At 39.3% G+C, this 16,069-nt stretch overlaps 1 protein-coding gene across 1 annotated transcript in view; it reads right to left on the reverse strand.

Moving 5' to 3' along the window:
- Nucleotides 1-1,021: 1,021 nt before the first annotated feature.
- Nucleotides 1,022-16,069, reverse strand: part of LOC142698912 (uncharacterized) — a 37,479-nt gene continuing 22,431 nt past the window's right edge. The window contains exons 4-6 of the mRNA XM_075847935.1: nucleotides 13,220-13,317; nucleotides 12,953-13,067; nucleotides 1,022-3,112 (exon numbers count right to left, since the gene is read on the reverse strand). Coding sequence (XP_075704050.1) covers nucleotides 1,635-3,112; nucleotides 12,953-13,067; nucleotides 13,220-13,317 — 1,691 coding nt within the window. The 3' untranslated portion in view covers nucleotides 1,022-1,634. The remainder of the gene's footprint in view (nucleotides 3,113-12,952; nucleotides 13,068-13,219; nucleotides 13,318-16,069) is intronic.

Raw genomic sequence — 16,069 nt, forward strand, 5'->3', positions numbered from 1 at the left:
TTCCATCACCTTCATCTTTTTATGCTGTTTTAATGAAAGTCAAATATAAAATGTCCATATATGTTAAAAACAAAAACGTTTACATTGTCCTTACGGTCACTCTGGATTCTCCTTCAGTGTGGGGGAATTTATGAATACAGTAATAAGAAGCGAGATTCATGGTGGCAATTCAGCTTCTCTGCTTTGTAAGTAAACCAGGCACTTCTTTTCTTCTTTATATCCACAGTACTTTTTCTTCATAGATTCCGGTCACAGTTGAGCACAGGTAAATATAATTTGGGTGTTTGGCAGATCCAGGCTAATTCCAGCCAAAAAATAAACAAACACTCTTATTGGCTGTTTAACCCGTTACTGAACGCCAATACGCCTTTTCACGATCCCTGCTCGAACGGGTCAGATCGATATCAGTTTAACCCCCTCAGATACGTCACCCAAAAAGCGAGCACCGTATCTGAGTGTTTTTGGAGAGAGGGAGGGAGCTCCCTCTCCCACCCCACCAGCACCCTGCGCATGATAGCAGAGTGCCGGTGTCTTCTATATCAGCCGGGGTGCCCAATAAAGGCCCCGAGGTCTGCCTGTAGCGTATACCTGAAAAAAATTAAAAAAACACCTTTTCCCCATACAAAATGTTTTATTATTAAAAGGACAAAACAAAAAAAGTTCAAAAGCTACATATATTTGGTATTGCCACGTCCATAACGACCCCAACTATAAAGTTATTACATTATTTAACCCACACAGTGAACGTCATAAAAAAATAAAATAAAAAAAACATGCAAAAATCCGTTTTCTATGAATCCTGCCTTAAAAAAAAATTTGATAAAAAGTGATCAAAAAGTCGCATGTACTCCAAAATGGTGCCGATAAAAACTACAAGTCTTCCCGCAAAAAAAAGCTCTCATACAACTGCATCGGCGGAAAAAAAAAAAAAAAGAAAAGACATCGCTCTTCAAATATGGAGACACAAGCACAAATAATTAAAAAAAAAAAAAAATACATTGTTTTTTACTGTGTAACCATAGTAAAACCTACAAAATCAATATAAATTTGGTATTGTTGCCATCATAACAACCCGCTGAATAAAGTTATTGTGTTATTTATACCACACGATAAATGGCGTAAATTTAGGATGCAAAAAAGTGTGGCGGAATTGTTTTTTTTGATTCCCCCCAAAAATGCTTTTTTAGAAAAGTTATTCAATAAAATTCCATGTACCACAAAATGGCGCTGTTACAAAATACAACTTGTCCTTACAAAAGACAAGATCTAATACAGCTATGTCGACTAAAACAAAAAAGTTATAGCTGTTTGAATGAGACGATGGAAAAAACGTAATAAATAGCTTGGTCATTAAGGCCTAAAATAGGCGGGTCACTAAGGGGTTAAAGTCTGTGAATAATTTGATGTGTTTCAAATATTTTTTTTTTTATCTTATAGCATTTCCCACATTCTAAACGAGATTATGGTTTCTACTTCATGTGAATTCTCTGCAAAGTTCCAAAATGTAAATTTATTTTAAAAAACAAATATCTTCCACATATAGATCATCAAAATGGCTTCTCCCCTGTATGGTTTCTCCGATGAGCCCTCAGCTTTGCTTTAGTAGTAAAACATTTCCCACATTCTGAACACTACTATAATTTCTCTCCTGTGTGACTTCTCTTATGTACAACAAGACTTGATTTATCTGTAAGACATTTCCCACATTCTGGACATGAATATGGCTTCTCTCCTGTGTGACTTCTCTCATGTCTAACAAGACCTGATTTATCTGTAAAACATTTCCCACATTCTGAACATGAATACGGCTTCTCTCCTGTATGACTTCTCTCATGTATAACAAGATGGGATTTATATGTAAAACATTTCCCACATTCTGAACATGAATATGGCTTCTCTCCTGTGTGACTTCTCTTATGTACAATAAGACCTGATATATCTGTAAAACATTTCCCACATTCTGGACATGAATATGGCTTCTCTCCTGTGTGACTTCTCTTATGTACAATAAGACCTGATTTATCTGTAAAACATTTCCCACATTCTGAACATGAATATGGCTTCTCTCCTGTGTGAATTCTCTTATGTTTAACAACATAGGATTTTGTTATAAAACATTTCCCACATTCTGAACATGAATACAGCTTCTCACCTCTGTGAATTTTCTCATGTGTAACAAGAGCTGATTTATTTGTAAAACATTTCCCACATTCTGAACATGAATATGGCTTCTCTCCTGTGTGACTTCTCTCATGTCTAACAAGATGTGATTTATTTGTAAAACATTTCCCACATTCTGAACATGAATACGGCTTCTCTCCTGTGTGACTTCTCTCATGTATAACAAGATGTGATTTATTTGTAAAACATTTCCCACATTCTGAACATGAATATGGCTTCTCCCCTGTGTGAATTCTCTCATGTCTAACAAGATTTGTTTTCAATTTAAAACTTTTCCCACATTCTGCACATGAATACGGCTTCTCACCTGTGTGACTTCTCTCATGTATAACAAGATGTGATTTATGTGTAAAACATTTCCCACTTTCTGAACATGAATATGGCTTCTCTCCTGTATGAAGTCTCTCATGTATAACAAGACCTGATTTATCTGTAAAACATTTCGCACATTCTGGACATGAATACGGCTTCTCTACTGTGTGAATTCTCTCATGTCTAACAAGATTTGATTTAAATTTAAAACATTTCCCACATTCTGAACATGAATACGGTTTCTCTCCTGTGTGACTTCTCTCATGTATAACAAGATTTGATTTATCTGTAAAACATTTCCCACATTCTGCACATGAATACGGATTCTCTCCTGTGTGAATTCTTCTGTTTGTTAAAAGACCTGAGATTTTTTTGAACGGTTTACCACATTGAAACCTTTTACCCCCTTTCTGGGCTGTACTTGTGGTAACAATCTGTGATTGGGTAGAAGGTTCCTCATTATTAGTGAAATTATATGATAGGTCTTTACTGTGAAGTCCTGGATGTATATTAAGGGTAATGAGGTTTTCTCCTGAAGAGCGCTGGATGATATCTTCATCGTCTACTTTATAATTTAGCAATAACGTGAAGTTTCCCTCAGAGTTCTTACTGGGATTTTCTGTTAGGATTAAAAAAACAAACTGTGATTTTGTTTCACAATAGAAAAGTTGACAAATTTATAACATTTGTGTTAGGCTGGAAACACACATGCCGTGTTTTGAGCCAAAGTCAGAAGTGTATCAAGCAGGAAGAAGTTTAAGCCAAGCCTTTTGACTCCATTCCAGCCTTATAACGCTTTGTATAACAATACATGACAGTCCAGGATTCTGGTCTACACTCAGTTCTCCACTATTAATTTATTACATAAAGCTCGACATAATAAAATAATTTTTGGGAAAAAGCAGAACCTTGTCTGGTAATGAAGCCTGTTCTCTGCTAACACATTTGGACTTTTAAATACTAATAAGGCATACACAATCTTAACTTAATATTGTTACAGTCTAATATTGCCCACAGTCTACATTTAACAAGATAATGTGTCATGAGACAAATCAAAGGATGAATTCATGGACATGATAATGAGGTCTGCATATCCAAATGGCTGAACAGTCACCGGATCTCAATTTTATAGATCATCTTTGGGATGTAGTGGAATAGACAGAGTGAAGTTAATAATCAGAATCTGTAATACAGGTTTCCAGTACATAGTAATATCATTCCACTAAGAATTCAGGCTGTTGTAAGGGGAAAGAGTGTCCTATCAAGTACTGATAATGTGAACCTAATGAAATGAAGTGGCCTCATTCAAGTTTTAGTCATGTGACAACTTAATAGCAAATTGTCGTTCTATTTCTCTCCAACCTATATGTATTTGGTCTTGTTTTTCTCAAAACATATAGGGCTTCGACGTTGTGTAATACAATAAGTGATATATTTAACTGTGATGGAGTGGGAGAGTCGGAGAGGAGAAAACTCAGCAGGATGTTTTAAAATGTCCTTGCAGAGATAGGTGTGGACCACCAGGACATTTATAATCTATGGGCAGTCAGCAACTGGTTAAAATAGGTGCTTTCTAATAATCATGGATATATTTTTTAATCCAATATAAAAACCACATCTTTAAACCCACTTTGAAAACTTCTTAAAGACCTTTAAAGCGTACCTAATTTTAAGACGACTTTTCAGAATAATCTGTTATATGTGTGTACAGGAGGAATAACACTATTTCTGGCCATTACATGACTTGTATATGGCATTCTTTTAGCAGTTTTCCCTCTGCAGGCTCGATCTATAATTCTCAGTTTTCCCTGAGGTAGTGGGTGTAGCTTAACTGCCATCATGTCTTCTATACACTGCACACAGAGCAGAGAGCCACCCTGGTCTACTATCTCTCTGTAGCACACCCTTAGAAGCTGCAGCAGCATGGAGCACATCATACAGCAAGCAGTAAGGAGCAGTGTAGTGGAAAATCCAGCACAGAGGTGACATATAACTCTTACCAGAGGCCTATGTCAACTCTCTCTGCTTCTGCTCCCCCTCTCCTGTTCAAAGTCCTTTATTGACAACAGCATCTGTGTCTATGTGCTCCTGCTCCCTCATTCTGCTTCCCCTTCCTTTCCCATAGACTTCTATAAGCAGCAGCGTCTGTGTGTCTCTCACCTAGTGGCACTAACTTCACATAAAATTTTCATGGATAAAACAGCTAAACTATAACAGTAAGTGAATTACAAAGTTGATATATATCAGGAATACTATTAGATACCACAAGTTGTTTGAAAAGTTAGGGTCCATTTAAAGAAAACATGTTCCAAAAAGTGTATAGTAGATTACAGTGGAGATCTGATTGCTTGATATTGCAGCCTAAGGTTGTACTACGGAAATATCCTGAAGACAACATGCCCCCTTGTGACATGTGTGCAGATTTGTCATGGGGACCTTGTGTGTTTTCTAATAGCTCCTCAATTCTTGTCCCAGGCTCATATTAAATATAGAACTATAATGAGGATCTTTCTTCTCAGCGGTTATTATTACAAGATTTGTAATGGAAGAACCAAATAAATAACAAAAGTATAAAGGAAATGACCAAAATGTATGTGTTTTTTCATTTCGATTGACTCTTAAAATGATGTTTAACCAGTTGAGGACTGCCCACTGTGTACGTATGCTGCAGGTTTAAGTTTGCTGCCTGAGTGATTGAGCAGCTAAATGTCGCGTGCCCGGTCGTCAGAGACAGCCAGGGACCCTGAAAAGAAGACAAAAATTGTTTTTTACCACTTGTCTTCTCTGCACTCATGTACACAACGCTCAATGAGCGCTGCGGCCTCTTTTGATGCCGGTGGTCATGTGACTAGTCACATGAGCGCCGAGATGCCGGTAGTAGGAGGCTGCTGCTGTATCTAACTAGACCCAGCACAGCCCTATCAGTGACAATAGTCACGATAACAGGGTTGATCTCCCCTGCTGTAAAGCGCCAGTTACAGAGGAAAAGTATAGTGTAAAAAAAATAAAATGAAATAATAAAAGTTCCCCAAATGTCTTTTCTGATGGAAAGGCCATAAAAATAAAAGTTAAAAAATAAACAAAAATGAAGAAAAAATGACACATAAACCCCTACCCTAACGCATGGTCACCTACATGTACGTAAAAAGCGTTAAGGGGAAGTATGGAGCGCGCTCACGGGCAGAGCACGCTCCATACTCAACGGGTGTCGGCTGTGTAATACAGCCGACACCTTACTGCAACGGGTAGAATCCAAGATCAGTTGATTCCGCCCGTTTAGCCCCTTAGATGCCGCAGTCAATTGCGACTGCAGCATCTAAGGCATTAGAAAAAGGGTCCGGCCAGCTCAAAAACCTCATCGGTCTTCCCGAAACGCGATTGCACGAAGCTGATGGTTGTCATGGCAGCCTGGGGGCCTAATGAAGGCGCCCAGGTCTGCCATTTCTGTACTCCCACGAAGTCCTGCCAGATGCCTGTAAGAATAAATGATATACTGCTATACATTATCGTTGCAGTATACACAGCAAGTGATCGCTAGTTCAAGTTCCCTGGAGGGGGGCGGGGTGGCTAATGAAAAAAAAAAAAAAAAAAAAATAAACTGTAAAAAATAAAACTAAAAGTTACAAAAAACCAAAACCTTTTCCCACCTGTTCTCTAAAGTAATGTTAACAAAAATGAAAATGAACATAACTGGTATTACCACATCCGTAAAAATGTAATCTATTACAATCTAATGTTATTTAACCCGCACGGTGAACGCAGTACGAAGAATAAAAAATTGTAATTAAAGACGCCATAATTGTTGTCTTTTTGTCACCCCAAGAAATCTAATAGAAAGTGAAAAAAAATACACATGTATCCCAGAAAGGTATTAATAAAAACTATCGCCCCACAAAAAATAAGCAATCACACCACCCAATCAAGCACATTTTTTCCAATAAGATGTAGTTTTATCTCGAAATTGTTCATTTTCTTAACAAATAAAGGAGAAAAAGCACCCCAACATTTGTAAGGAAAATTCTCCAGAGTACGGAAATACCCAATATGTGCTCATAAACTGCTCAGAAGGGAAGGAGCACAGATTTTGATGGATTAGTTTCCTAGCCCCATGTTGCATTTGCAAAACACCTTTGGGACCAAAACAGTGGAAACACCCTAAAAGTGACCCCATTTTGGAAACGACACCGCTTAAGACATTTATCAGAGGTTAGGGATGTCACGATACCTGAATTTGGACTTCGATACCGATACCAAAACGATACTTTGCCAACAGTAATTAAAAAAATAAAAAATTCTTCCATTTTCTGTTGTGAGGCATGAGGTGTTATTGAATTTTGAATGTGCCTCACATTAATAGTAATTAACCCCATCATGTTTCGCAGTCATAATTGGTTAATATGTGAGGTACATGATGGGGTTAATTACTAGTAATGTGAGGAACATGGAGGTTAAATTCATCACACCTCGTGCCCCACAATAAGTGAAAGAAAGCAGTTTTTATTTTATTTTTTTACAGCGTACACATAATAAATGACGGAATTTTTTTTTGAGGAGGTTATTACGGCCGCGCTAATACCGAATATGTGTATTTTATGTATTGAGACTTAGTTGAATGTTTATTGTAAAAATAATGTATGTATTTTTTTTTATTTAATATTACTTTATGTTTTTACTTTATTTTTTAAACTTTAATGTACTGGCATATATCTATATGCCAGTACATTAGCCTGTGTACGGATAGTACACAGGCAGTTGTTAGGGCATACTGAGGTATGTCCTAACAACAGGAAATATGGTAAGATAGCCCTGGGGTCCTTCAATGGACCCTGGGCTGTCTGCCTATATATGGTATGTCCCTCAATCTCGTCACAGGAATTCCCTGTGACGCGATCCAAAGTGCATCCCCCCTGCTCATTTTTCCCTGAATGCTGCAGTCAGCTTTGATTGCAGCATTCAGGTGAATAACGGTGCAGATAAGAGGTTTCCCTGATCTCCGCCGGCGGGGATGTGTAATACAGCATTGACCCGCTCCTGACATTAAAAGCATCTGCGGTCAGCATGAAGTGATGCGGCAGGCGCTGCACTAATGAGCGACGGTGCAGGCACTCAAGATAGAACATAGGGGTGTTTTGCAGTGCGCCCGCCATGTTCGGTCTTCATTGACGGCAATCATTAGTACAGCGCCGGCAGCATCACATCATCCTGACGGCGCGCACTTGTTGTCAGGACTCAAAGCGGGGCGATGGCTGTATTACACAGCCGCAGCCCCGCTCTCATACATTCATGTATTACTATACTGAGCTGTGCGGCCGCAGAGCTTAGTATCGAAATACACGAAATAACGGTATCGAACCGTTTGGGGATGAACAGTATCGAAGTTTCTATGCATCGTGCATCCCTATTAGGAGTGTAGAGCATTTTGACCCCACAGGTGTTTTCCTGAAATGAATGTGCTCCGGATGGTAAAAAGTGAAAATTGCAATTGTTCCACAGATATGCCATTTCAGAGTCCAATATGTTGTGCCCAGCTTGTGCCACTAGAGAAACACACCCCAAAAATTGTTAAAAGGTTCTCCTGGTTATAGCAATACCATATATGTGGTAGTAAACTGCTGTTTGGGCACACTGTAGGGCTCAGTATTGAGGCAGCGTCTTTTGGCGCCTGGATTTGGCTTGGTAGTAGTATGGTATATGTAATATGTGAGGATTACATCAGGGTATATGTAATCTGTGCAGTACATAAGGGCATATGTAAACCGTGTGGAGTACATCAGGGCATATGTAATATGTGCGGAGTACATCAGGTATATGTAATATGTGAGGAGTACATCAGGATATATGAAATCTGTGAGGAGTACATCAGGATATATGTAATCTGTGAGGAGTACATCAGGGTATATGTAATATGTGAGGAGTACATCAGGATATATGTAATATGTGAGGAGTACATCAGGTATATGTAATATGTGAGGAGTACATCAGGGTGTATGTAATATGTGAGGAGTGCATCAGGATATATGTAATCTGTGAGGAGTACATCAGGGTATATGTAATATGTGAGGAGTACATCAGGGTATATGTAATATGTGCGGAGTACATCAGGGTATATGTAATGTCAGGAGTACATCAGGATATATGTAATCTGTGAGCAGTACATCAGGGTATATGTAATATGTGAGGAGTACATCAGGATATATGTAATATGTGAGGAGTACATCAGGGTATATGTAATATGTGAGGAGTACATCAGGGTATATGTAATATGTGAGGAGTACATCAGGGTATATGTAATATGTGAGGAGTACATCAGGGTATATGTAATCTGTGAGGAGTACATCAGGGTATATGTGATATGTGAGGAGTACATCAGGGTATATGTAATATGTGAGGAGTACATCAGGGTATATGTAATATGTGAGGAGTACATCAGGGTATATGTAATATGTGAGGAGTACATCAGGATATATGTAATCTGTGAGGAGTACATCAGGGTATATATGTAATATGTGAGGAGTACATCAGGGTATATGTAAGATGTGAGGAGTACATCAGGGTATATGTAATATGGGTGGAGTACATCAGGGTATATGTAATATGTGAGGAGTACATCAGGGTATATGTAATCTGTGAGGAGTACATCAGGGTATATGTAATCTGTGAGGAGTACATCAGGGTATATGTAATATGTGAGGAGTACATCAGGGTATATGTAATATGTGAGGAGTACATCAGGATATATGTAATATGTGAGGAGTACATCAGGATATATGTAATATGTGAGGAGTACATCAGGATATATGTAATATGTGAGGAGTACATCAGGGTATATGTAAGATGTGAGGAGTACATCAGGGTATATGTAATATGGGTGGAGTACATCAGGGTATATGTAATATGTGAGGAGTACATCAGGGTATATGTAATCTGAGGAGTACATCAGGATATATGTAAACTGTGAGGAGTACATCAGGGTATATGTAATATGTGAGGAGTACATCAGGGTATATGTAATATGTGAGGAGAACATCAGGGTATATGTAATATGTGAGGAGTACATCAGGGTATATGTACTATGTGAGGAGTACATCAGGGTATATGTAATCTGTGAGGAGTACATCAGGGTATATGTAATACGTGAGGAGTACATCAGGGTATATGTAATACGTGAGGAGTACATCAGGATATATGTAATACGTGAGGAGTACATCAGGGTATATGTAATATGTGAGGAGTACATCAGGGTATATGTAATCTGTGAGGAGTACATCAGGGTATATGTAATACGTGAGGAGTACATCAGGGTATATGTAATATGTGCGGAGTACATCAGGTATATGTAATATGTGAGGAGTACATCAGGATATATGAAATCTGTGAGGAGTACATCAGGATATATGTAATATGTGAGGAGTACATCAGGGTATATGTAATATGTGAGGAGTACATCAGGGTATATGTAATATGTGAGGAGTACATCAGGATATATGTAATATGTGAGGAGTACATCAGGATATATGAAATCTGTGAGGAGTACATCAGGATATATGTAATATGTGAGGAGTACATCAGGGTATATGTAATCTGTGAGGAGTACATCAGGGTATATGTAATATGTGAGGAGTACATCAGGATATATGTAATATGTGAGGAGTACATCAGGTATATGTAATATGTGAGGAGTACATCAGGGTGTATGTAATATGTGAGGAGTGCATCAGGATATATGTAATCTGTGAGGAGTACATCAGGGTATATGTAATATGTGAGGAGTACATCAGGGTATATGTAATATGTGCGGAGTACATCAGGGTATATGTAATGTCAGGAGTACATCAGGATATATGTAAACTGTGAGCAGTACATCAGGGTATATGTAATATGTGAGGAGTACATCAGGATATATGTAATATGTGAGGAGTACATCAGGTATATGTAATATGTGAGGAGTACATCAGGTATATGTAATATGTGAGGAGTACATCAGGGTGTATGTAATATGTGAGGAGTGCATCAGGATATATGTAATCTGTGAGGAGTACATCAGGGTATATGTAATATGTGAGGAGTACATCAGGGTATATGTAATATGTGCGGAGTACATCAGGGTATATGTAATGTCAGGAGTACATCAGGATATATGTAATCTGTGAGCAGTACATCAGGGTATATGTAATATGTGAGGAGTACATCAGGATATATGTAATATGTGAGGAGTACATCAGGGTATATGTAATATGTGAGGAGTACATCAGGGTATATGTAATATGTGAGGAGTACATCAGGATATATGTAATATGTGAGGAGTACATCAGGGTATATGTAATATGTGAGGAGTACATCAGGGTATATGTAATCTGTGAGGAGTACATCAGGATATATGTAATATGTGAGGAGTACATCAGGGTATATGTAATCTGTGAGGAGTACATCAGGGTATATGTAATATGTGAGGAGTACATCAGGGTATATGTAATCTGTGAGGAGTACATCAGGGTATATGTGATATGTGAGGAGTACATCAGGGTATATGTAATATGTGAGGAGTACATCAGGGTATATGTAATATGTGAGGAGTACATCAGGGTATATGTAATATGTGAGGAGTACATCAGGATATATGTAATCTGTGAGGAGTACATCAGGGTATATGTAATCTGTGAGGAGTACATCAGGGTATATGTAATATGTGAGGAGTACATCAGGGTATATGTAATCTGTGAGGAGTACATCAGGGTATATGTAAGATGTGAGGAGTACATCAGGGTATATGTAATATGGGTGGAGTACATCAGGGTATATGTAATATGTGAGGAGTACATCAGGGTATATGTAATCTGTGAGGAGTACATCAGGGTATATGTAATCTGTGAGGAGTACATCAGGGTATATGTAATATGTGAGGAGTACATCAGGGTATATGTAATATGTGAGGAGTACATCAGGGTATATGTAATATGTGAGGAGTACATCAGAGTATATGTAATATGTGAGGAGTACATCAGGGTATATGTAATATGTGAGGAGTACATCAGGATATATGTAAGCTGTGAGGAGTACATCAGGGTATATGTAATCTGTGAGGAGTACATCAGGGTATATGTAATATGTGAGGAGTACATCAGGGTATATGTAATATGTGAGGAGTACATCAGGGTATATGTAATCTGTGAGGAGTACATCAGGGTATATGTAATATGTGAGGAGTACATCAGGGTATATGTAATATGTGAGGAGTACATCAGGGTATATGTAATATGTGAGGAGTACATCAGGATATATATATATATAATCTGTGCAGAGTACATCAGGGTATATATAAACTGTGTGGAGTACATCAGGGTATAATAAGAGGGTATAATAATGGGGTAAATAATACAATTATCCATAGATGTGGGTTACGCTGTGATGCAATCCTTTATGCACAGGCCGGTGTCGCACTGATAAATGGTGTCCTTACTTATCCCCCTCTGCGTAGTTTGGGGAATTTTGCTGGGAAAGTGTTGTCCTGGTAGAATACGGGCGCCCTCGCTTCCAGCAGATATGTTTGGGCCCTTCTATTTGTGGTTCCCAAATATTAGAGCCCTGATAATCACCTCCTGATACAGAAGGAAAGTTCCCATCGGACCGGTTCATCTGCATATTTTTTCATCCTCGACTAATGGGAGCCATATCTTTATTTTTTCATAGGACGTAGTGGTTTGGGGGCTTTTTAGTAATACCATTGTGGGGTACATGCAACTTTTTAAACACATTTTATTCCATTTGTTTTAGGCAAACTGATCAAAAAACAGCAATTTTGTTTTAAATGTGTGTTCACTGTTCTGTATAAATCACGTTATCTTTATCCTGCGGGTTATTTTTATTTTATTTTGTTGATTGAGCAGAGTAAAGGCTTATTTTTCGTGGGCGAGCTGTAGTTTTTATTGGCACATACGACTTTTTGATCACTTTTTATTACATTATTTTTTAGCGCTAAAGTGACCAAATAAACAGCGATTCTGGCGGTTTCATTCATTTTTTTTACGGTGTTCACCATGTGATTTAAATAATGTTATATTGTAATAATTCAGACTTTTTACGGATGCGGTGATACCAATTTTGTTTATTTTTTACAATACTTTAAGAGGAAAAGTGGGAAAAGGTTTTTTTTTATTTTTGTACACCACTAAAAAAAATTTACTATTTTTAACACTTTTTATTAGTCCCTGCATGGGGTTTGGACCAGCGATCGTCAGACATACTAATGTATTGAATTATTGTCATTTTTACAGGCTCTAAGTCTAGTGTATGACCAAATTCATACATCACCTTGTAGAGAACTTCTATGTGCAGTCACAGCTCCCTCAGGTCCTGCACTATGTATAACACATTGTCTGACGTGTTACTGTAATGTAGAACTAAGGAGGAACCCCACCTTAACAAACCTCCCAATTCACTTTCTAATATCATTATTACTGACCTGTGGTAACACCTCCTGGAATTTCCTCCTCCACTTCACTCTTACATGGTTGATCGCCCCTCACCCGCTCTTCTTCTGCTTCATGCTCGGCTTTACTATTAGTCAGATCTTCCCCCTGATTTCACATATGGAACAATTCAGTACAATACAGCAGAGTGCGAAGAATCTAACAGATCAACATAAGAAACCACCAAAATCTATGACCCCATGACCAAAAAGCTCCACACCCCCCTATATAGATCTGGTATAGGGCTCAGCTTCATCTACCTGATGATTCTCTGGCACATTGTGATTTTCCTCTGGACAGTCCTGGGAATACAGAGGACTGGGACATTTCTCTGGTGGATTTCTCCTACTGGATCCATCTGTAGGAAACACGCAGTGGCGGAATAGATTATTTACATGGGATGATATGAGAGTAGTATCTAGGTGATTCACTGTGTATAAGATAGCAAATGTAGTTCAAAAATGTAAATATATATTCACCGCCTGATAGAACGATTAAAAATAAATTTTATTATTAAATTGATAAAAGATATGGCTCAACCAGCCATTATTTCCAGAAGCAGGCAAAAGCAAGTGATTGGCGACAGTAGAGGTGTACCAGAGTGAACGAAGTTTCTCAAACACTCCAGGACCACCCTCCCTGCTTATTGTATAGTATTTCGCTACACCCTTGCCAATAGATAACAATCTATCCAGATCCAACGCGTTTCAGCAACACATCAAGAGTGATGCCTCATCAGGGATTACTAGATAGCAAGTTCAATTAGAATTGTTAGATTTCAAAAAGCTGGATAGCACTGTATATGTGCAGATTTTAGCCTCCAGACGCGTGAACGGCTCTGATACAATGACCGCACACGCGCCCGGGAAGCTGCAGGCTTATACGATTGAGAGCCCGCCCTCATTCCAATCGTCACCGGGGCACCCGCCAATCCGCATGTAACACGCACATTGTGACGTGCCGGAGGCGGCGCCTCACGATACAGACGACCAATGAGGGTATCTGGACGACAAGCGTCCATAGTTACTTAGGGGACGCTAGACGCGGCTCCTAAACTGCTGTCAACATCAAAAAACAAGGAATGGATCAAGAACGAATGTCCCTCCTATCACACATAGCACTGTCCCCAAACAAGCGGGGCAGTGTGAGGTGGAAGAGATATGTATCACGGGAGTCGTCAAGAGGAGACTGACCCCCAGTAATTCCATAGTTGCCTAGCAACTTATCGTTACCCTCCTAGCCAGGGATCAGACTCAGATAGAGGATGGATATAGCCCATTATCCCAAGGATTCTGCATAGCAGTCCTATACGAGCATCCTCCCAAAAACGGAGGATGCCCGGCAGAGGAGAAACTCCCATACATGGTTGCTCCCTTGATCTCAAGGCGCATACAAAGTGAATAGAAAGGAAAAAAGTCAGCAAGTGGAGAACAATGCAGCCACAAATCGCAATAGAAACCGCATAGTGTGAACAGGGACTGAAATACCATTTATCAGTCAAAATATAATATATTGATATATTCACAGAGACATCCCAAATTCTCAGAGATGCCATTGTCAGTCAAAATACTATATGTTGGTATATTCTCAGGGAAAACTGGGAGTAACCAAAATCACAACTTGTCACAACTAGGCACACATAGCTCGACAGAGAGGAATGAGAAATAAGAGGCACAAAGTAACTAGAGAAAACAAGAATAGGAGATTTGTTCATTCAGTCCATGGGGATTAATGGTCTGCATCCTAAAAATCCATTCAGCCTCCTTTTGTAGAATTTTCTTGTCCAGATCCCCCCCTCTCGCGAGCGGTCTGACATATTCAATTCCCTGAAAGCCAAGAGCAGTAGCATCCCCATCGTGACAGGACCATACGTGTCTTGATACCGGGGTGTCCACCTTCCTTCTGACATCCCCAATGTGGTCACGGATCCTTCTCCTAAACTCCCTTTTTGTTTTACCCACGTACTGTAGACCACATCTACAAGTAATCATGTATACAATGCCTTTCGTTTTACAGTTGATGTATGATCTGTTGTCAAATGTTTTACCAGTTTTCGTGCTTTTGAAACTACTGCTACATATAATGGACACACATGCTTTGCATGTTCCACATCTATAGGTACCTTTTAGACTGTTCTCCAACCAAGTACTGCATTGTGCCTGTGATAGTAGATGACTATGAACCAATCGGTCCCTAAGGTTCCGTCCCCTCCTGTATGTAATAAGCGGGGAGTCTCCTACCAGGTCCCCCACATCGGGGTCTGCCTTAAGGATGCCCCAGAACCGCTTAAGGACTTCCCTCACCTCTCTACTGGCAGAGTCAAAAGTACCGATCACTCTGATCGACTCTTCCTCCACTATCTTTGGTTTAGGGTTCAGGAGATCGTTCCTGTTGCAACCCAAGGCATTTTGATATGCCCCTTTCAGTACATCCCTGGGGTACCCCCTATGTCTGAATCTATTCTCGAGGTCACGTGCAGATACCCTAAAGTCCGAAATGGTGGAACAATTTCTCCGTGCCCTGAGATACTGGCCCTTCGGTATTCCTCTCTTCAGGCTAATTGGGTGCCAGCTTTCCCAGCGCAGTAAGCTATTGGTCGCAGTCTCTTTGCGGTACATATTCGTCTGTAACATCCCTGTGTCAGTTTTGGAGATCAGAATATCCAAAAATGTAATTTTGGTGTCTTGGATTTCAGATGTAAAAAATAGACCCAATTCATTGGCGTTCAGTATCTCCACAAACTCCTGAAAATCCCGCCTGGTCCCTGTCCACAAAATCAGAATGTCATCTATAAATCTAATCCAAAGTAAGATAGATGATGACCATTTATCCATAAGGTCACTGAACACAACCTCTTTTTCCCACCACCCCAGGTAAAGATTGGCAAAGGTAGGTGCACAGGGACTACCCATGGCCACTCCTCTGAGCTGGTGGTAAATCTTCTGATCAAATAAAAAGAAGTTGTGTTCTAGACCAAATCTCAACTGTTCAATGGTAAATTTATTATGGGCCTGATATTGTATCCCTTTATCCATTAGGAAATATTCAATGGCTCTACAACCCTGATTATGTGGGATGGAGCTATACAGGGACTCAACATCTAAAGATGC

Source organism: Rhinoderma darwinii, unplaced genomic scaffold (genome assembly GCF_050947455.1).
Source record: "Rhinoderma darwinii isolate aRhiDar2 unplaced genomic scaffold, aRhiDar2.hap1 Scaffold_1055, whole genome shotgun sequence".
Lineage (NCBI taxonomy): Eukaryota > Metazoa > Chordata > Amphibia > Anura > Rhinodermatidae > Rhinoderma > Rhinoderma darwinii.